Source organism: Phyllobates terribilis, unplaced genomic scaffold (assembly GCF_046119375.1).
Source record: "Phyllobates terribilis strain yellow unplaced genomic scaffold, ASM4611937v1 Scaffold_5__5_contigs__length_657084704, whole genome shotgun sequence".
Lineage (NCBI taxonomy): Eukaryota > Metazoa > Chordata > Amphibia > Anura > Dendrobatidae > Phyllobates > Phyllobates terribilis.
Genome location: NW_027362765.1, coordinates 622,638,162 through 622,659,939, shown reverse-complemented (window position 1 = coordinate 622,659,939; position 21,778 = coordinate 622,638,162). Strand labels below are relative to the sequence as shown.

Genomic DNA, 21,778 nt, shown 5'->3' with positions numbered 1-21,778 from the left:
CAGAACTGATCTTTGCAAGGGTCTTGAATGAGCCTGTGCTCATTTTACGCTGGAAATACAAGATGTCATTAGGCCTAATATTCGCATGGCATATCTGACTGACGTGGAACTTCCTTGAAGTTCCAGATTTCCAGCCGGATTCTCTCCGGTTTTGGTAGTGAAGGGAAGAATTTTAGAGATGAGAATTCAAAAGTACCCGTAGGAACACTTTTTTGGTGCTTAGCTGGAGGCTTGATTTCTCCCAGTGGATACCCCACCCTAGGGATTTTAGGGTTTCGATCGTATGTCTCTGTTGTTGAAGTAGCAGGGACTCCGATTCGGCCACCAAAAGCATATCATCCAGGTAGTGAATTATGATTGTGTCCTGTGTTCTTAGAGAGGCTGCCACCTGTCATTACTTTTGTAAAAACTCAGGGAGCTGATGATAGGCCGAACGGCAGGCAGGTGAACTGAAAATGATGCTCCAGAGCGAACTTAAGATATTGTTGATGGCTTAGATGGATCCTTGAGAACTAGGGTGCACATTACCGAGTCATTTTCTATTAATGGCTTGAAGCTGGCCGGGCGAGAGGCCCCAATCTACAAATGGAAAAGTGAATAGCTCTTCTGAGTGTCCAAGGGTGGGATCAGTTGTTTCCGGGCACTCGGCATGGTGGGAGAAAGGAGGATCAGAGTGAGGAATATGTGGTCCAGACTTGACCATGTGGAAGACAGGGTGGTGGTGGCTAAGTGACTGGAAGCATTATCTGCTATCCAACCAATAACCTTTTGACACTGCTCTGTGTTTAATAGTGGTGTTCTGCGGTCCCCTATTAATTGGGACAGGAAGGCGACAAGATGTGGGTGTTTGTTGTGGAACAATTTCAGCTTGCCCACGGCCACGTCCTCTGCATGCACCATCACATCACCATCACGTCCACTTCCCCGTCCCTTGCCAAAAATGTCTGATTCTGGAACGCAGTTATATGTGATACATCTGACAGAACCACGGTTTTAAATAGTAGTCCTGTAATTTACTAATATTATTCTACACAGAGACCTAGTGTGAATAGCTTCACCGATACACTGCAACTGGAAAAGGAGGCCAATATTTTGGTGTAGTCTGGATTGCTTTTTAAGGAAATAACCAGGATTAAAATAAAAATAAAATTTGCCTTTCTATGTCTAGAAATATCTGTAATTCTTACAGCAGCAGACAGGACGTTCAATGGACCCTCTCGTGCTGTAGCATACACTGCAGTCTGCCACATACCAGGCCTGCCTGGCACTGATATGCAGCTGGATTAGCAGAAGGACTGTTCGTTCAGATGGATATATTATATATATATATATATATATATATATATATATATATATATATATATATATATATATAATATATACATACACGAGGGTCAGTCAATAAGTAATGCCTCCTATTTTTTTTATCCTTTTAATTGGAAATAAATTCAAATGCAATTACATAGGTTGAAAACCACAACATTAACGATTAATTTGTCACTTTTCAATATAATCTCCATCCATTTCCACAGTCTTGGTCCACCGTTTAACAAGGGCATGTATTCCAGCATGGTAAAAAGCATTCTTGGGACCGACCGTGCACAAACTTTTCTGTATCCCAGTTGTCCAATAATTTTCCTCACACTGCCTTTACTGAGGCAGATAATGCCACACAATTCATCTGCAGTCACCCGGCGGTCACCACGAATGATGTCATCGACTCGCTGAATGTTGCTTGGAGTCACTGCGGTTAGTGGCCTGCCACTCCGCATTTTGTCAGCCAACGGTGATGGCCCTTCAGCTGTGTTACAGCGACGAACCCATCGTCTAACAGTACTGACATCCACTGTTGCACCACCGTACACATTTTTCAGTCTCTCATGAATTCGAATGGGCGTTTCACCTTCTGCATGCAAGAATCCAATCACACAACGTTGTCTAATACGAACATCGATGTCAGCCATTTTGCAAACGGATACAGTCCTGCCACCTGTTGGTGCAGGAAGTTGCAATTGCTGTGGATTGGAGAAGAAGGTTTGAGGAATTATGCCAAATTCGAACCTTATTTAAGGAGAAAAAAAATAGGAGGCATTACTTATTGACTGGCCCTCGTATATATATATTGTGGAATACCCTCTTGTGCTGTATCATGCACTGCAGTCTGCCACATACCCTGCCTGCCTAACTCCTGCTATCATCACCGAATATATGCAGCTGGATTAGTCCTCAGAGGGACTGTTAGTTCAGTTGGATATACACTGCTCAAAAAAATAAAGGGAACACTCAAATAACACATCCTAGATCTGAATGAATGAAATATTCTCATTGAATACTTTGTTCTGTGCAAAGTTGAATGTGCTGACAACAAAATCACATAAAAATCATCAATGGAAATCAAATTTATTAACCAATGGAGGCCTGGATTTGGAGTCACCCCAAAAATGAAAGTGGAAAAACACACTACAGGCTGATCCAAATTTGATGTAATGTCCTTAAAACAAGTCAAAATGAGGCTCAGTATTGTGTGTGGCCTCCACGTGCCTGTATGACCTCCCTACAATGCCTCCTGCCTGCATGCTTCTGATGAGGTTGTGGGTGGTCTCCTGTGGGATCTCCTCCCAGACCTGGACTAAAGCATCTGTCTAGTTCCGCTGATCGTCTAGGGACAGGAAACACCTGAGAGGTTAAAAGCTCTCCCCCTTCACCTCACCCTCAGTGTTTGTACCAACCACTACACCAGGATAAGCTAGCTTTTTGCTGGACAGAACATCTAACTTATAGTGTTTGCTAAAAGGTAGACATATTAGACCAAGTTGCTGCTTGGCCGATTTGTTCTACTCATGCTCCTGCCTTCTCCGCCCAGGATGTGGAAACTGCTTTAGTGGAGTGAACTTTAATGGAAATTGGCGGGTCTTTCCCTTCTGATTCATATGCAAGAGTGATAGTCTTCGTTATCCATCTTGCCAAAGTTGGTTTAGAGGCTTTTTTTGCCTTTGTTTGCTCCTGAGTATTGTAGAAAAAAATTAGAGTTCTGCCTCCAGGGAGCTGTCACTTCCATATAGTGAACGACCGACCTTTTGACGTCCAGGTTATGAAACGATTTTTCTTTGTCATTTTTTGGAGACTGGCAAAAGGATGGTAGGATTACTTCCCGATTTAAGTTTGCATTGCATACCACTTTGGGGAGAAAAGAGGGATCCAATCTGAAAATCAACCTGTCGTCTAGGACTTTAAGCTAAGGATCCAGTACCGAGAGCGATATGATCTCACCTACCCATTTTGCCGTGGTGACTGCTACCAAAAAACTGCTTTCATTGAGAGTAGATTTATCCCCGCCTGCTCCAAAGGTTCAAATAGAGGTTTACATAAGGCTCTTGACACTAGGTTCAGGTCCCATGGCGGTACAAGACCTCTAACTGTAGGTCTCAGGCAAGAAGTTGCTCTGGTGAACCTTGATATCCATGGGTGGTCTGCCAAGGGATAGTCTAGGAAAGCACTAAGGGCTGAAATGTGCACTTTTAAAGTATTCGGCCTAAGGCCTTTATCGAATCCCTGTTGGAGGAATTCCAGGATTTTAGGAATGTTGGGATGAACTGAATCCGCAACGGATTTTCCTGAAAATGAACAAAATTGTTTCCATATTCAGGAATATATGGTTGAAGTTATCGGCTTTCTGCTAGCCTGCAGAGTTGTGATTACACAATCCGACAGACCTTTGGAAAGCTAAGATCTGCCTCTCCGGATCCACGCTGTTAACTGGAGAAGGTGGACGGTTTGATGATACAAGGGACCTTGAGACAGAAGGTCTTCCCGGTGTGGAAGTGTGAGTGGATGATCTACTGACATTCGATGTAACAATGGGAACCAGCTATTTTTGGGCCAATAAGGCGCTACCAGAATTAGAGGTGTCTGCTCTTGTCTTATCTTCCTCAATACTCTTGAAATTAGTGGGATCGGTGAGAAGGCATATAGAAAACCTACTCCCCAGGGCTGTGAGAGCGGGTCCACTCCTTCTGGATTGCTGCTCGGGCTGATGTAGAAAAACCGCCGAAGTTCCTGTTTTTCCTGGTCGCGAACAAATCTATGGAGGGTGTGCCCCATCTTCGGATTATTCGCTTGAAAACATGTGGATTCCCACACAGAGGACCATATTTTTTCCCTGCTGAGGTAATTTTCGGTAGTTTTCCCTGCTACTGTGTTTTCGGATCCTTTGAGATGGACTGCTGATCCTGAAAGAACGTTCATTTCTGCCCACCGGAAGATCCGTGCTGCTATAACTTGTAACTATACCCCTTTTAGGCCTCCCTGCCGACAAAGGAAGGAGACGGTAGTACTGTTGTCCGAGAAAATTTTTATGTGATTTCCTCTGACTAGCTCTTGGCACTGTTGGATAACTTCCCAAACTGCCCTTAGTTTTTGAAGTTTGAAGATCTTCCTTGTAGTTCGGGAGACCATGAGCCTTAAAAGTATTTGCCCTCTACGTTCGCCCCCCAACCTCTTTGACTGGCATCTGTGGAGATCTGCACAACAGGAAGGAGGATCCAATCTACCTCCTTTCTTAGATTTGAGGGTTTTGTCCACCAGGAAAGGGAAAGCCTTGTTTCTGCTGGCAACTTCATCCTTTTGTCTAGACCTGAAGACTGTCCGTTCCACGTAGACAGGACTGCCCTTTGCAGGGGCCTTGTGTGAGCCTGGGCCTATTTTACACTGGGAATAGATGACGTCATCAGACCCAAGATTCGCATGGCGAACCTGACCGTCGTGAAAGTCTTTCCCTGGAAATTCCGGATTTTCAGACAGATTTCCTTTTGCTTTGTTAGGGGCAGGGAAGTAGTCTGAAGATGCGAGTTTAAAAGCACTCCTAAGAACACTTTCTCGGTGCTTGGTTGAAGACTTGATTTTTCCCAGTTGACTCCCCATCCTAGGGATTCTAAGGTTTCGATTGTCCGTTTTTGTTGCTGAAGGAGAGACTCTGATTCGGCCACTAAAAGCATATTGTCCAGGTAGGGTATTACGATTATGCCCTGTTTTCTTAGAAAGGCTGCAACCTCCATTATTACTTTCATGAAAATTCGGGGAGCCGACGATAGGCCGAATGGTAGACAGGTGACTGGAAATGATACACTCTGTTTCCTTGCTCTAGGGCGAACCTCAGATATTGATGATGGGTTGGATGGATAGGAACATGGTAAAATGCATCCTTGACATCTAGGATGCACATTACCAAATCTTTTTGTATTAATGGGATGCTGGTTCTGATTGTTTCCATCTTGAACCTTCTGTACCCACTGATTTGAGATTTATTACCGCACATCTTTTGCCCAACGGTTTCAGTATCGAGAAGAGGGAGGAATAGTGACCTGAACATATTTCCAAGGGGACCGCACCTAGACATTCCAAGAATATTATATCCTACCAAAGGCTTTGAGAGGCCGAGGGAGAGAGAGGACGGGTAATTTGAAAACGCTGTGGGAGAGGATGGGAAAACTCTATTTTGTATCACTCTCTTATTGTTCACAATAGCCATTGGTTCTTTGCTATGGACTGCTATTTAACCACAAAAAAACGGAGCCTCCCACACCCCCTATAGCATCAGGGTCTGCTCGAAGGGCCAGAGGAAAACTAGGCTACCCTATCTCTTCCCCGTTTCCTGTAGGACCATCTACCCGTTTTACCTTTACCCCTATAGTCTTTTTTCGGGGACAGACGGGATTTACGAAAGGGCTGAAATCTTTTTGTTTTATCCTTGGGGAAACCTTTCTTCTTATCCGCTGCCCTTTCCAGGATCTCATCAAGAACTGGGCCAAAAACATGGGAACAGGAAAAGGGGATGGAGCAAAGTTTGTTATTCAAATGGCTATCCCCCAACCAAGTCTTAAGCCAAATTGCACACCTCGCCGAATTAGAAAGCACACTACTTCTGGACGCGAACCTAACCGATTCTGCTGATGCATCAGCCAAAATCTGTCGCTAGTTTTAACATAGGCAAGGAGTCCGATAGTATTTCTCTAGGAGTGTTAGACACTATTTGATCCGATAACTCATCTATCTATAGATCCAGGGACCTAGCCACGGAGGAAGCCACAATATTAGTTTTTATAACTGCTGCCGATGTTTCCCAGCATCTTTTTTTAGCATAGTCTCCGCTTTTTTGTCCATTGCGTCCTTTAGACAAGAAGTGTCTTCAAAGGGGATAGAGGTCTTCCTAGCAACTTTTGCAATAGGGACCATCAACTTTGGGAATTTCCTCCCATAGTTTGATATCCTCAGGGTTAAATGGGAGCCGAGCTTTAAAGTCTCTTGGAATAGTGAGTTTTTTCTCCATGTCCTCCCATTCTTCGAGAATCATGGATTTAATGTTTTCGTTTACAGGAAAGACCGTTTCTCTGCCTTTTTAGACCTGAAAACATCTCGTCCTGTTTAGAAAGGGATAAGTGTGTCCTCTAAATTCATAGTGTTCCTTACTGATCTTAATAAGTCATCTATATGTTCCACTGAGAACATATATTTCTTCCTTTCCTCTGATGGCATCTGGGAGAAGGTCTCCTCATCCCCTTCTAGACTCCATCTGAAGGTGAATCCAAATATTCCCTTTCCTCAGATGACTCCTCCATTTCCCACCTGGGTCTCTTATGGCGGGAGGAGGGCTGAACGGTCTGGGGTACTTGAGGTGTTTGCGAGGGTATGAGTTCGGAGACAGTACTTTAACTTCCTCTCGGATCATGGACCACATGTCCGTTAAAAATGATGCTTTCTCTTCCTTGAGAATTTTAGCAATGCATTCTTTGCATAATTATTTCTTATATGAATCCTGCAGTTTAGAGTTACAGGATATACATTTCTGGGATTTCTTAGAGGAGGATCTGGATCTCTCGGTTCCTCTATCTTATTTTGAAGGATACATGGGAATTTTTATTTAATACCCAATTCTACCCAAAATTTAGTGGACTGAGGGTTATCAATATGGAGTATACTCACACTACCCAGGGATTCAGCTGGGGCATCTGACCTTACAGGATTAGTATCCATTGTGTCAGGGAGTGTGTGTGTGTGCAAGGGTACCCCTTTTAAGGAGTCTTACCTGATCCAGGTGGTGTGAGGCACACCCTCATTAACAGCCCCTGCGTTTTCATTGAAGGGGTTTATCTCCTGCTGCCCTGCATGCAATGCGGAATCCGGCGTGCACTCCACCATGGAATGCAAGTGTCATCACTGAGCGTCCCGCCAGGTTCCCCAGCAGGCTCTGTGCGCTCCCACTCTCGCAGAGCCTGAACGAGACTCCATAGGATGCAATGGACGTCGTGGGACATTACACTCTGAGCTAACAGCTAACATTAACCCCAGAATATTACCCTGCTTGCAAACGGACCAGAACAAGTGGGAAGAGCCAGGCAAAGAGCCGGAACTAGCGCATCTAATGGATGCACATTTTCTGGGGTGGCTGCAGGCTGCTATTTTTAGGCTGGGGAGGGCCAAATATCCATGGCCCTTCCCAGCCTGAGAATATCAGCCCCCAGATGTCCGATGTACCTTGCCTGGTTATCAAAAATGTGGGGGACCCCACACCATTTTTTTAAATTATTTAAATAATTTAAAAAAGTGTGAGGGGCCCTCTATTTTTGATAATCAGCCAAGATAAAGAAGACAGCTGAAGGCTGTATCCAGCAGCTGTCTGCTTTACCTGTGCTTGTTATCAAAAATAGCAGGGACCCAATGCCCATGTATTGGCATGGCTGTGATGGGGCCGGAAATAACCACACCGGAAAAAGCTTGTTGATTGAAAGGCTGCAGTGCAAACAATAAGCTTTGTTTGGGCTGCTGAACCCAAAAAAGAAACAGGCTCTCTGGAGAAGTCCATGTTCGGAGTCCGTGAGGGGACAACGCACGAACTTTAGTGTTCGGGTTCGCCCATCACTAGTCTTTAGCCCTGTATTTACCAGAGAAGTGAAATGGCAGATGTTGTCGATTCCAGTACCCTTAATACGTCATTTAATGTACGCACTTGCCTAAATTTAGACATAGTCTAAGCTAGATTACATAAAGTCAATGTCAACATGGCCATTGTCCAGATGTGCTGCATCAAAGAGTTCATAGGGAACTCAGTTGTTATTGCTGCACCCCTGTACATAATTTTTTTACAGAGTCAAGTGACTGGTGCTGTACCAAGTGACTGCTGCAAAAATAAAAAAGGGCTTGAGGTCTTTCCTGGGTGCTTAAAAACCAGTGAATTTAACACCTATTGTACTGTCCTGCCAGGAATCTGCTGTTTGAAATATTTAGTCATGTTTTATGTTTGATACATCTGCAGCAGCCATACTTTGTGTGTATTGAACTCTGTTTATAGTTCTTATTGTTTAGCAACAGCACCATCTTCTGGTGATTTTTATGTGCACATTTACTTTAAGTTTGCAATGCATTCTGGGATTATCGCAATGCATCTTGGTCTTGTTGACACTGTGAGGGAACAAGCAGCCATTTCCTGCATTCTCTTGGAGAGATCACACCACTCATTTCTGTATTGTGCTCCTTTCAAAGCAGCCTGGTCCTAAGTGCATTAATGTCTATATATTACAAGGCAGGGATGTTAGAAAGTATGTTTATGTAGTAGTTAGGTAATATCAGTTTGCACCATTACCTCATGTAATATTGTGTATTGCAGAATATCTGTATCCATGTATTTTACAGTTCCCATTTTCTGAATACCCTGTTATCATACCCCATAATTTCACCCTTTCCTGTTCGGGTAAGTGCACACACGTTGTGTTTTTTCTGCTCCAAAATCTGCACGAAATCTGCATATAACTTTTCTCTGGCAGGAGATTAGCTGCGTTTTTTGTTGCTTTTTTGCAGGTTTTTTTTCACTGTCCTTCTGTCTCTATTTAGTAATGCACATAAAGTTCTGTGAAAAAAAAGACTCATTCTATTTTGCCATCAAAAACGCTGCAAATACGCAGGTGCGTTTTTGTAGAGTTTTTTCACACCTCCATTACTTCCTATGGGTGAAAAATACCTGAAAAAAACGATGAAAGCACTTCTTTCAGCGTTTTTTCTAATCACTGAAAATACGCAGCAAACAAAAAAAGCGACATGTGGGAACAGTGAATTCTGGTTTCTCATAGACTTTGCAGGTACTGCCAGACGCAGCTGAAAATTTACATAAAAATCTGCGGCAAATACGCAGCAAAACACAACGTGTGTGCACATACTCTTCATCGGCAAGCAATAAAAGAAGTTACAAGTTCACAGCCTCTTTTTATTAAAGATGACAGGGGGTTTAGCTACATGTCTCACTGCACACCGAGCTATATTGTGTGAAAAATGTCGGAGGGGCTTAAAAGGAAATAAATATAGTAGAGTGATAGAAAATAAGTTTATAAGTAATAGCCAGCACAAATTTTACTAAGGACAGAAGTTGTCAAAACAATCAGTTTTTATGAAGAGTTGGGTAAAAATATGGACAGAGGCGTACCTGTTATTAGGGTGTTTGTATATTTGCGTTCAGAAATTCCAAGCGTTTTTTATGCTTTTTTTTGCGTTTTTTGGTGCGTATTTGTCATGCGTTTTTTTCCAATGCATTGTATAGGAAAAACACTGGCAAATCCACACAAAGAATTGACATGCTGTTTATTTAACCCCTTTATCCTTGAAGGTAGCTTGCACGTTAATGACCAGGCCAATTTTTACATTTCTGACCACTGTCACTTTATGAGGTAATAACTCTGGAACGCTTCAACGGATCCCACCAACTCTGAGACTGTTTTTTCGTGACATATTGTAGTTCATGATAGTGGTAAAATTTCTTTGATATCACTTGCTTTATTTGTGAAAAAAATTGGAAATTTGGCGAAAATTGTGAAAATTTGGCAATTTTCAAAATTTGAATTTTAATGCCCTTAAATCAGAGAGATATGTCACACAAAATAGTTAATAAATAACATTTCCCACATGTCTACTTTACATCAGCACAATTCTGGAATAAAAAATTTGGGGGGTTAGGAAGTTATAAGGGTTAAAAGTTGACCAGCGATTTCTTATTTTTCCAACAAAATTTACAAAACCATTTTTTTTTAGGGACCACATCACATTTGCAGTGACTTTGAGGGGCCTTTATGACAGAAAATACCCAAAAGTGACAATTCTAAAAACTGCACCTTTCAAGGTACTCAAAACCACATTCAAGAAGTTTATTAACCCTTCAGGTGCTTCACAGGGATTTTTGGACTGTGGAAGAAAAAAAATGAACATTTAACTTTTTTCCACAAAAATGTTAATTTAGACCCAATTTTTTTTTTTATTTTCACAACTGAAAAAGGAAAAAATGGACCCCAAAATTTGTTGTGCAATTTCTCCTGAGCACGCCAATATCCCATATGTGGGGGAAAACCACTGTTTGGGCGCACGTCAGGGTTTGGAAGGGAAGGAGCGCCATTTGACTTTTTGAATGTAAAATTTGCTTGAATAATTAGCAGACGCCATGTTGCATTTGGAGAGCCCCTGATGTGCCTAAACAGTGGAAACCCCCCACAAGTGACACCATTTTGGAAACTAGACCCCTCAAGGATTTTATCAAGGGGTTTAGTGAACATTTTGAACTCAAAGGTACGACACAGAATCTGATAACATTAGGTCATCATATTGAATAAGTTGTCACTAGTCTTGAGTGCAAGTGCTCGCTACTTGAGTTTGCATCGGGTATGCACCAAGTATCACAGGTGCTCTAGTGACAAGGCAGGCAATCCCCACATGTTTTTATTGGCTGTATTGCGCTCAACACTAGTCACCATGTCGTAATTTTTTTTTTCTTTACTTTTGAAAAAAATCACAACCTAGCGCAGGCCTAACCCTAGAGTTTATTTTTTACGCCGTTCCTCGTGTGGTATAAGTGATTAGACGACTTTATTCTTCGGGTCGGTGCAATTGCAGCGATACCAGATTTATATCAGGTTTTTATGATTGACAGCTGTCACACAATAAAAAATCCTTTTTTTTATGAAGACTGGTTTTTGCATCGCCATATTTTGAGAGCTATAATTTTCCCATGTTTCTGCCGACAGAATCATGTAAGTGCTTGTTTTTATGCGGGAGAAGTGGACGTTTTTCTTGGTACCATTTTCGGGCACATGACAATTTTTGATCGCTTTCTATTCCGATTTTTGGGAGACAAAATAAACAAAAACACAAAAATTCAGGAATTGTGGTTTTGGTTTTTTTTATATGCCGTTCCGCATGTGGTAAAATTGATATGGCAGCTTAATTCTTCGGGTCAGTACGTTTACAGGGGTACAACACTTTTTTTGTGTTTTGGAGCTTTTACACAAACTTCTATAGAAAAAATATTTTTTTTGCATCGCTTTATTCTGAGAGCTATAACTTATTTTTCTGCTGATGGAGCTGTATGGCAGCTTGTTTGTTGCGGGACGAGATGATGTTTTCAGTGGTACCATTTTTATTTACATTTGTCTTTTTCATCGCGTTTTATTCCATTTTTTGTTTGGCGGTATGATGATTAACCATCGTTTCTGGCTTAGTTTTTCATTTAATTTTTTTTACCGTGTTCACTAAAGGGGTAAACTAGTGGGACAGTTTTATAGGTCAGGTCGTTATGGACACAGCGTTACAAATGTGTACTTTTATTGTCTTTTTTTTCATTATAATATTTATTTATGGGTACAGTATATTTTTATGGATTATTTTATATTTATTTATTTTTTTAACTTTTACACTTTGTCCCACTTACGGGACTTTCATTTTTTGCAGGCTGATCGCTTGTATAGCATAAGGATGAAGAATCATCCCCTATGCTATACAGGATCAGCCCTGCACACACAAGTTAGGTAGATTGTGCACTGAGCACAATCTGACATGCTGATGCCTGGTGACCCGGATGTCGTCATGACAGCATCAGGTCACCATGGCAACTATCCGGACCCGGCATACTCAGCGCGGGACTCTGGTAGAATGTAAGAGGCGCGCTCTTACCGATGCTTGACCCGGAAATGCTGCGATCGACTTCGATCGCAGTATTTCGGGGATTAATGTGCCGGGAGAGGTGGGGCACCGCTCCTGTCACATAGTACCGGGTGTCACATGACACCCGGAGGCAATCGTGCCAGCACAACCTTACAGTGCTTTTGGACTTTGCTAAGTCATTTGGCATTGTCCTGCAGATGCCTAATGGCTAAACTAGCATATATAGGAATAGAAAGTAAGGTTTGTAATTGGATTGTAAACTGGCTCAAAGGGTCACCACACCAAGAAAGTAGTGGTGAATGACTGCTACTCTGAATGGTCCCCAGTTATAAATGGTGACCCCAAGGTTCAGTGCTGGGACTATTATTATTCAACTTATTTATAAATGATATAGAAGATGGGATTAATAGTGTTTTGCAGATGACACAAAACTATATAGTGTAGTGCAGTCTATGGAAGATGGTTTATACAAGTCAGCATATAACTCATGAACAAGTGTTTTGGCATTTATTTGGCAGATGAGGTTCAATGTTTAGAAATGTAGTTATGTATATAGGTACTAATAATATGCGGGCATCATGCTCTATGGTGAGTAAACCTAGGAGAGTTACTTTTAAAGAAGAATCTGGGAATACTTTTATATCAGACTTTGCAAAGAATGAACATCAGGAATATGCAGTTGAATTCTGGGCATCAGTTCGTAAAAAGGATTCCCTAGAGTTAGAAAAGATACAAAGAAGAGCCACTGATAACAAAGATCCTCCATGCTCCTTAAGAGGAAAGAATAATAGAATTACATTTATTTATTCTTGAGAGTTGTGCACTAAAGTTTACCCTCATAATCTATAAAGAAAGTTACCTTTATCTCCTTTTTGTCGTCCCTCATGCATGACAGATGCAACCAATCTATGAAAACAGCTCAAGAATGTTGGAATCGATTTTAACATTACCTTAATGCACAAAGAAAAAGAATAAAAACCTAGTAAGGGATTTTAAAAAACAATTAGATTTCACACTATAAATTATACTCCACTGAATAGTATGAATAGAATAAATCTACAGTACAGACCAAAAGTTTGGACACACCTTTTCATTTAAAGATTTTTCTGTATTTTCATGACTATGAAAATTGTACATTCACACTGAAGGCATCAAAACTATGAATTAACACATGTAGAATTATATACTTAACAAAAAAGTGTGAAACAACTGAAAATATGTCTTATATTCTAGGTTCTTCAAAGTAGCCACCTTTTGCTTTGATGACTGCTTTGCACACTCTTGGCATTCTCTTGATGAGCCAAGAGTGTGCAAAGCAGTCATCAAAGCAAAAGGTGGCTACTTTGAATAAGCTAGAATATAAGACATATTTTCAGTTGTTTCACACTTTTTTGTTAAGTATATAATTCCACATGTGTTAATTCATAGTTTTGATGCCTTCAGTGTGAATGTACAATTTTCATAGTCATGAAAATACAGAAAAATCTTTAAATGAGGTGTGTCCAAACTTTTGGTCTGTACTGTATATACATATACACACACACACACCCACCCACACACGCACACACACCCACACCCACACCCACACGCACACACCTTCCCCATTCCTGCAGAATGTAAGCCCGCAACGTCAGGTTCCTCTTCCCTCCGTACCGTTCTATCATTGTTAGTTTGTTTACTGTAAGTGATATCTGTATTTGATATGTAACCCCTTCTTATGTACAGCACCATGGAATTAATGGCGCTATATAAATTAATAAATATACATTTATCATGTATATGTGTATGCATATATATATATATATATATATGTGTATATACACACACACACGTATGTATATATGTATAGATTATTATATATGTTTATGTTCACTGAATAGAGATTTTACTAGTGAAATAGATTTTCAGCTCACTGAGGGATATGACAATTGGGGCTTATTCAACTTCTTGAAAGGTGAAGGGGTGTTGGATTGAGACATAGGTAGAGACAGAGAAGTTCACCTTAAACAACAGGTATTAGATACCATCTGATGACCACAATTTAATGAAATTACCTTTGGATGACACTGTAAAACAGAAAATAGCACTTTATGTATTGCCAAGAATATGCAGTAGTATTCTTCAGCTGTCACATTTTCAAGTGACACCATCAGGAGTGTGCCCAAACAGAGAGTAATATGATGAGGATTGGTTAGAAACATCTCTCCTCGTCGTAGAAACAAAGCCATAGTATCAAGCACAGGGCCAACAACAGAGGAAAGCAGTGCACGTTCCTTACAAGCTTCAACGCTGAGGGTCTGAAAACAATGAAAGAAAAAATTGGTCCTGCCCATGAACACAATAAAAGAAGCAGTGAGAGGTAACTTCTCCTCCAGCAATAAACAGTGATCTGTATGTACAAGAACTGTATGCAGTTTCGATCACTGGAGACACACAAAATGGTAGAATATTTTTAGCCACATTCACATTATACATCATTCAAGACTGGAGCTCTGATTTCAGAAGGCTTTCTGTGCCATTTTCTCCAGGATTTGCATTGCTGACATTCTGTCCGCCTAAAACAGGAATTCCATCCATCTGTATTGCAGTCAGCTCATATATGGCAAGTCTAACACAAGGAATTGGAATGAAAAGCTTACCACTAGTGCACTTATCATCTGAGACGCCGAAGACCAGAACAACAAGCTTTTGTCTTCATGTAAAGAACAGTTAAGTAGAAGTCTTATCATTGTGACTCCAGCAAATAGGACCTGAAAAATAAAATGTAATTTTCAATGAAAATATGACAATTAATAAGAGTTTTGTTAACACTACAGTTATACTTTACCTTACTCTGCTGTAAATGCTTCTATCAACACTGCATTAGGGTTTTATCCAAGTAACAAATGTCTACAATAAAGAGGTACTGCTCCTAGTGTGGCTGTCTGAGACAACACTAGTAGAGTTTCATAATAGAGGTTTCCAAGCTACTTCATCTCCATAGGTTGGCAGATCCAATGTGGTAATAAGATTGGAGATGTGGGTAACCTGCGCTGCTGGTGGTATGTCCTCAAATAATGCCAATGTGTGGTGTAGAAGGCAACAGTGCAGTTTATTCTCAATGCGTTTGAAGTTGTCACACTTTTTCAGGAGAACCACAAGGATTGTACTTAGTAGCAAGGAATGGACTTAAATACTTCAGAAATTCAAATATGAGCGCTGAAAGGAAAAACACTCTTGTGGGGTGTGTAGGATTCATCCAGCTTTATTTGTAATCGACAAGGGATGAATCATACACACACCATTTAGGAGTTTTTTCTTTTGACGCTCATATTTGAACTTCTGTATTATTTAACTCTATTCCCTGTTACTATATACAATCCTTGTAGTTCTCCTGAAGTAGTCTGGGAACTTCACAAAGCATTAAGAATAAACTGTACTGTTACCTTTCACACCGCATATTGTGATTATTTGTGGACATGCCACAAACAGAGCAGTTTGTCCACATTTCCCATTATCTTTTTAAGCTGCATTTACAGTGACAGAATCGTGAATAAGCGTTAACGGCGCTTGATTTTCAATTATCTTTCTGTCCAAACAGGCTGCCAATAATCAGATGAATGAGAAAAACGCTCGATCATAGGGTGAAATGACCTTTTATATGCAGCGCAAAAGATCATCGTTCTAGGCGGTGTATTGTACTGTGTAAACAGGACTCGCGCTGCCTAGAACTATGACAGCCTATATGCACTGAGCAGTCTATTACAGATCTGCTACAGATCGCATCATTAAACTGTGATCTGCCTGTGTAAACAGGCTATTAAACCACCACCGGATCAGTACAGGTTTAAACAGACCCCTAATCCCACAACATTAATCACCGCTCATTCGACTAAAATAAATAAATCTGACAAATGCAATCAGTTTCCAAAAGTGCTTGCTGCTCCAGATATCACACCCTGAAAACCAGAAGGTCAGAGGCTTTTAAATACTTGGTTGCCAATGGATGCATTGTGTAGTTCTTTCATGACAGGCTGCACAAGCTCAGTAGATACCTTAAATGCCATTAGCTAGTTATTCTATTGTTCAAGTATTTAAATGATGTAATGCCATCAACAGGTCTCTCCCTCATAGTGCCCAGTACATTGCATTGTAGTACACAGAACATTATGCCCAGCTCGTGCTTCTGGAAAAATGTACTCTGTAAATTAGGCGGGCTCTCATCACTACTGTACTGACAAACATGTGGACTCTAAGGGTATGTGCACACGATGCAGAAATGAAGCAGAAAATTTCTGCATCATTTCTGCATCTCCCTGGCAGAAAAAACGCATGCAGATTGTGCATGCGTTTTTCCTGCGGAATACATGCGGATTCACAGGAGTTTCCGCATGTGGATTGACGAGCGCTTTCCAGGCGATTTTAGCATCACCTGGAAAGTGCTTGACAACTAGGTCACACTATATAAATCCATGCAACCGGCATGGATTTATATAGTGTGACCCGAGAGAGTGTATATACTTACCTCCGATGGCCCGCGCTGTCCAGCTCAATCCGTTCTCCCTCGCCGGCAACTTTGAATTTAAAGACCTGCTGACGTCAGCGTCACGTGACCAGTCACATGACTGACGTCAGCGCAGGTCCTTCACTGCAAAGTGCCGGGAAGCAAGCAGGAGCGGTGCGCGGGCCGACAGAAGGTAAGTATACATTTATTTTTTATTTTATTCTTGTTTTACAGCTTTTTTTAATGGTACCTGGGTGTGGAGGAGACTCTCCTCTTCTCCACACCCGGATACCATCCGCACATTAGAAAGCACCAATAACACAAGTACAAATGCAGTCTTGCGGAATTGGCGCGTTCTAATGCAAGTCAATGGCGGCGAAAAAGCCGCGTTTACGCAAAATTAATTGACATGCTGCGGATTTTTGAGCGCAGCGTTTAAGCTGCGGAAAAATCCGCATCATGGGCACAGAAAATGCGGATTTCAATTGCGGATTTCAATTGCCCTTCTACCATGCGTTTTTAATGCGTTTCCGCTGCGTTTACGCAACTGCAAAAACGCAGCGGAAACGCATTAAAAACTCATCGTGTGAACTCAGCCTAAATGTGGTTTAAGCACATTGTGTAGCTTAGAAGGGGGGAGGGGGTGTGGATTGGGAGCACAGAATTTGCAGGATTTTTTTTGGGTGGGGAGCCAATTTGCTTTTCCGGAGCCCTTGTGCTACTAGTAAAGTGGAAGTCCCCTATATTTCCTTTAACAGATTTCAGACCAGAGTGGGGACTTGCACAACAATTGGGATCACATTTAACCGTCGCTCTACGCAGTGCACTTAAAATTGGTGTGTCCATCTAAAGCTCCGAATGACGTGATTCAGATGAAACCCCTGAGAGATCCATAATGAGGCAGCAGATTTAGGCTGTGTGCCCACGTAGCATTTTTCAAGCGTTTATGCTGCGGAATTTCCGCAGCGTAAACGCTTGAAAAACGCATGTATATCCGCACCCCATGTTCCCCAATGGGATTCCGCAAGTTCTATGCACATGCTGCGGATTTTTCCGCAGCGTTTATGCCGCGTTCAAAAATCCGCAGCATGTCATTTAATTTTGCGTTTCCGCAAGCGGAATTGCCTTTGTCCAATGCATAAAAAACGCAAGGCAATTCCGCATGTGGAAAACGCGTGATAAACGCGCGAAAAATGCGCGATAAACGCGTGCGGAATTCCGCATGCGTTTTTCCGGGAGAGGACTTGCATTTATGCAGCAGAAATTTTCTGCTTCATAAATGCAACGTGGGCACATAGCCTAACTCTGGACTCCATCTGGCCTTATTGTGGACCTCACCTCCCAACGATTATGAGCCACTGATTACTGATTTTGTGGTGCAATCAGGAATCGCATTTGACACCACTGGTCTCACAGAAATTGACTTTTTCAAAGTCTTTCTCTGAGGATTTTGTAAACCTCATGGTTTTGGCCCAAAACCCCACTTCATCATTTTCTAACTGGACCCCTGTAGACGCAGTAGAAATTATGACATTTTGGGCCTTGTCCTTCACATGGGGCTAGTGAAGAAGCCAGAACTTCGGCAATATTGGAGTGTTGATGTTTTATACAACACTCCAGTGTTCCGCATAGTTATGACCCGTAAACAATTTGAGGCCATACACAAATTTTTGCATTACAGCGATAATGCACGGTATGCTCCCCAATATGAACCCAACTTTGACTGAATTTTCAAAGTTCAGCAGGTCAATGATCACTTCAACAACAAGTCTGCTAAGGTGTACGTTTCCCCAAAGGGACATCTGCGTGGATGAGTCCCTAATACATTTCAAGGGGAGGCTCAAATACCAGCAACACCTGTAAGAGATTAGAATTAAATTCAACCAGTCGTGCGAGAGTACCTCAAGGTACACACACCGATTTAAGAGTTTACTAAGGGAAGGACACCTGGATTCAAACCCCTGAATGCCCCCTAGTCCTGAGAGTGAGTGGAAAAATGGTGTGGGAAGTGGTGCACCTACTGCAGGCCCAAGGTTATCACCTCTACGTAGATAATTTTTACGCAAACATCTCTCTCCAAGTTTCTCTCTGCGCAAGCTACTGCAGTTTGCGGTACTGTCCATAATAATTAGAGAGCCCCCCTAAGATGATAATTAGGCAGCTTTTCAAAAAGTGTGAGAGCAGAGCCTAATGTAGTGACAGCATGCTGGTGGTCAAGTATAAGGACAACAGACATATCCTTTTCTTGACCACCAAACATGATGGCAGCACCCCCACCTCTGTATGAGCTTCCTCTATATAGATGACCAAACCAGACTGTCCTGGGGTACAATAAAATTATGGGGGGAATTCATCACTCTGATCAAATCCTCCAGCCCTACAGTGCCATGCAAAAAGCTAAGGTGTGGTACAAGAAGCTAGCCAAGCACATTGTACAAATGGCAATGTATAATGCTTTCGTGCTGTCATGATGTGCAGGCCAGACCAGTACATTCCTTCAGTTCCAGTGATCAAGACCCTAATATTTGGAAGTCAGGAAGGGGGAGGGCCCAGTACTTCTAGAACTGAAAGTATCCGTATCGTACCAGGGAAACATTTCCCAGGTGAAGTCGCTCAAACCACAAAGAAATCAAGGTCGCAAAAGACATGCCGAGTGTGTTACAGTGCGACACCTGCCACGACAAACATGGCCCGTGTATAAAAGAATGCTTCAAAATGTAACACATCCATGGACTATTAAAATAATTTCTGACTTACACAAATCACGTAAGCCACCCTGATGCACTGACGTCACCGCAGCCAGATTCTCGCGGAGCGCAGCGTGAGAACCGGCACGGTAATGGGGGTGTCTGACAGACAACTCTCTATTACCAAACCCAGGGCTTGACGTCATCGACAACTGTTGACATCAACCCCAATTGCCAGAACGCCAGGGCATTCGGAAAGAGCCAAGACTAAGCGCCAGAATAGGCACACCTAATGGATATTCCATTTCTGGGGCAGTTGAGGGCTGGTCTTATTAGACTGGGATGGGGCCAATATCCACGGACCTTCCCAGCTTATTAATATCAGCCCGCAGCTGCCTGCTTAGCCTTAGCTCGCTATTGGAAAAAGGGGGGCCCCCATGTCTTTTTTAATGTCCCTACAGAATTTCCAGGGCAAGCAGAGGTAAAAGTAAGGTAAGGTAAGGTAAGGTATGACGACATCCGGGTCACCAGGAAGTTAGATAGATCATGCTCAGTGCACGGTCTATCAAACTTGTGTCTGCAGGGCTGACAGCCTGCATAGTATTGGGGATGTTGCTGCATCCCTATGCTATGCAAGTGATCAGCATGCAAAAAAATGAAAGTCCCATAGTGGGACAAAGTGAAAAAGTAAAAAACAGTGTCCGAACTTGAAAAAAATATATACTGTACCCATAAATAAATATTATGAAAAAAAAAACCACAATAAAAGTACACATATTTGGTATCGCCGCATCCGGAACAACCTAACCTATAAAACTGTCCTACTAGTTAACCCCTTTAGTGAACACTGTAAAAAAAATTAATTTAAAACGACGCAAAAAATGCTTTATCATCATACCGTCAAAAAAAAATTGAATAAAACGTGATTAAAAAGACGAATGTAAATAAAAATGGTACCGCTGAAAACGTCATCTTGCCCCGCAAAAAACAAGCTGCCATACAGCTCCATTAGCCGAAAAATAAAAAAGTTATAACTCTCAGAATACAGAGATGCAAAAAAATATTTTTTTCTATAAAAATTGTTTTTATTGTGTAAAAGCGTCAAAACAAAAAACGATATAAATGTAGTATCAATGTAAATGTACTGACCTGAAGAATAAAGCTGCCTTATCAATTTTACCACAAGCGGAACGGCATTAAAAAAAAAAAAATCCTGAATTGTTGGTTTTTGTTCATCCTGCCTCCCAAACATCAGAATAGAAAGCGATCAAAAAATGTCACATGCCCGAAAATGGTACCAAATAAGAACGTTGACTTGCTCTGCAAAAAACAAGCAGCCCTTACATGACTGTCGGCCATAATATGGAAAAATGATTGCAAAACCTAGTCTTTGCAAAAAAAAAAAAAAAAAAAAAAGCGTCTTTTAGTGTGTGACAGCTGCCAAACATAAAAACCCGTTATGAATATGTTATCGCTGTAATTGCACCGACCCGAAGAATAAAGTTGTCTAATCACTTATACCGCAAGAGGAACGGCGTAAAAAATAAACTCTCGGGTTAGGGTTGTGTTGAGATTTTTTCAAAAGTAAAGAAAAAAAAATGATAAGCCGACTAGTCCGCGGGTGCTGGAGTGACATGCTCGAGTCTCCACCCCATATGTTTCGTGGCTGTTTTACAGCCAAAAAAAAAACCTTGCGGGGAATGCGTGCCATGCACGAGTAATCCCTGCATGTTTTTTTGGGGTGTCTAACAACCGTGAAAGATGCGGGCGGGGACTCTAGTACCCGCGATACATGGTGCATACCTGAGTACCCGATGCAAACTCAAGTGGCGAGCACTTGCGCTCAAGACTAATGACAACTTATTCAATATGATGACCTAATGTGCACATGTAGTGATGCGAATATGAAGCGTTTCAATGTAAGTCAATGGCGGCAATTACGCTGCGTGTCCGCAAAATTAATGGACATGCTGCGGATTTTTCCGCAATGATAATCCGCAGCGGAAATTTCCGCAGCATGTGCACAGCACATCGGGATCATCATTGGGGACCATGGGGCACGTATTACCAAGCGTTTTTTAAGTGTTTTCGCTGCGGAAATTCCGCTGCAAAAACGTTTGAAAAACGCATAGTGGGCACGCAGCCATATGCTGCTAAAAAAAAAGTGTATCTTACAATCCAAAAAATACTGTAAATTTTCATTTGTAAGAATAACTTTAGTTCTACATACATTAGAATTTAATTCTAATATCAGCAGATAAAAAAATGAAATCACCAACCTTATAATCCTTTCTCCACAAATTACAGACTTCAAGTTTGTTTAAAACAAATTTCAGTAATGCATGAAATTCCTCACAGGTACAATCTTCTATTACTCTATTTATTAAGCTTTGCAGCTCTATTTCAGCATTTTGGAGTATTTCTTTGTCGAACCAGGGACCTTAAAAAAGTAGGAAAAAAAGCTGTTAAAAACACTAGAGAAAGCATGTTTAATAACATATCTCCTAACCATATATTATTATTTTGTATAAGCATAGTGTCAGGAGAATAGTCTTTTTAGATATCAGTCTTGAGATACATTCTGACTCCTCAAGACAGACTGATGTCTACAGAAAAGCAACATTGGTCAATTCTCTAA

The 21,778-nt window shown here is 41.5% G+C and overlaps 1 protein-coding gene across 1 annotated transcript in view; it reads right to left on the bottom strand.

Annotated features, from left to right (window-relative positions):
* Window positions 1-21,778, bottom strand: part of URB2 (URB2 ribosome biogenesis homolog) — a 128,463-nt gene that overhangs the window by 25,427 nt on the left and 81,258 nt on the right. Inside the window, exons 5-8 of the mRNA XM_073686120.1 lie at window positions 21,420-21,580; window positions 14,610-14,720; window positions 14,025-14,267; window positions 12,830-12,920 (exon numbers count right to left, since the gene is read on the bottom strand). Coding sequence (XP_073542221.1) covers window positions 12,830-12,920; window positions 14,025-14,267; window positions 14,610-14,720; window positions 21,420-21,580 — 606 coding nt within the window. The remainder of the gene's footprint in view (window positions 1-12,829; window positions 12,921-14,024; window positions 14,268-14,609; window positions 14,721-21,419; window positions 21,581-21,778) is intronic.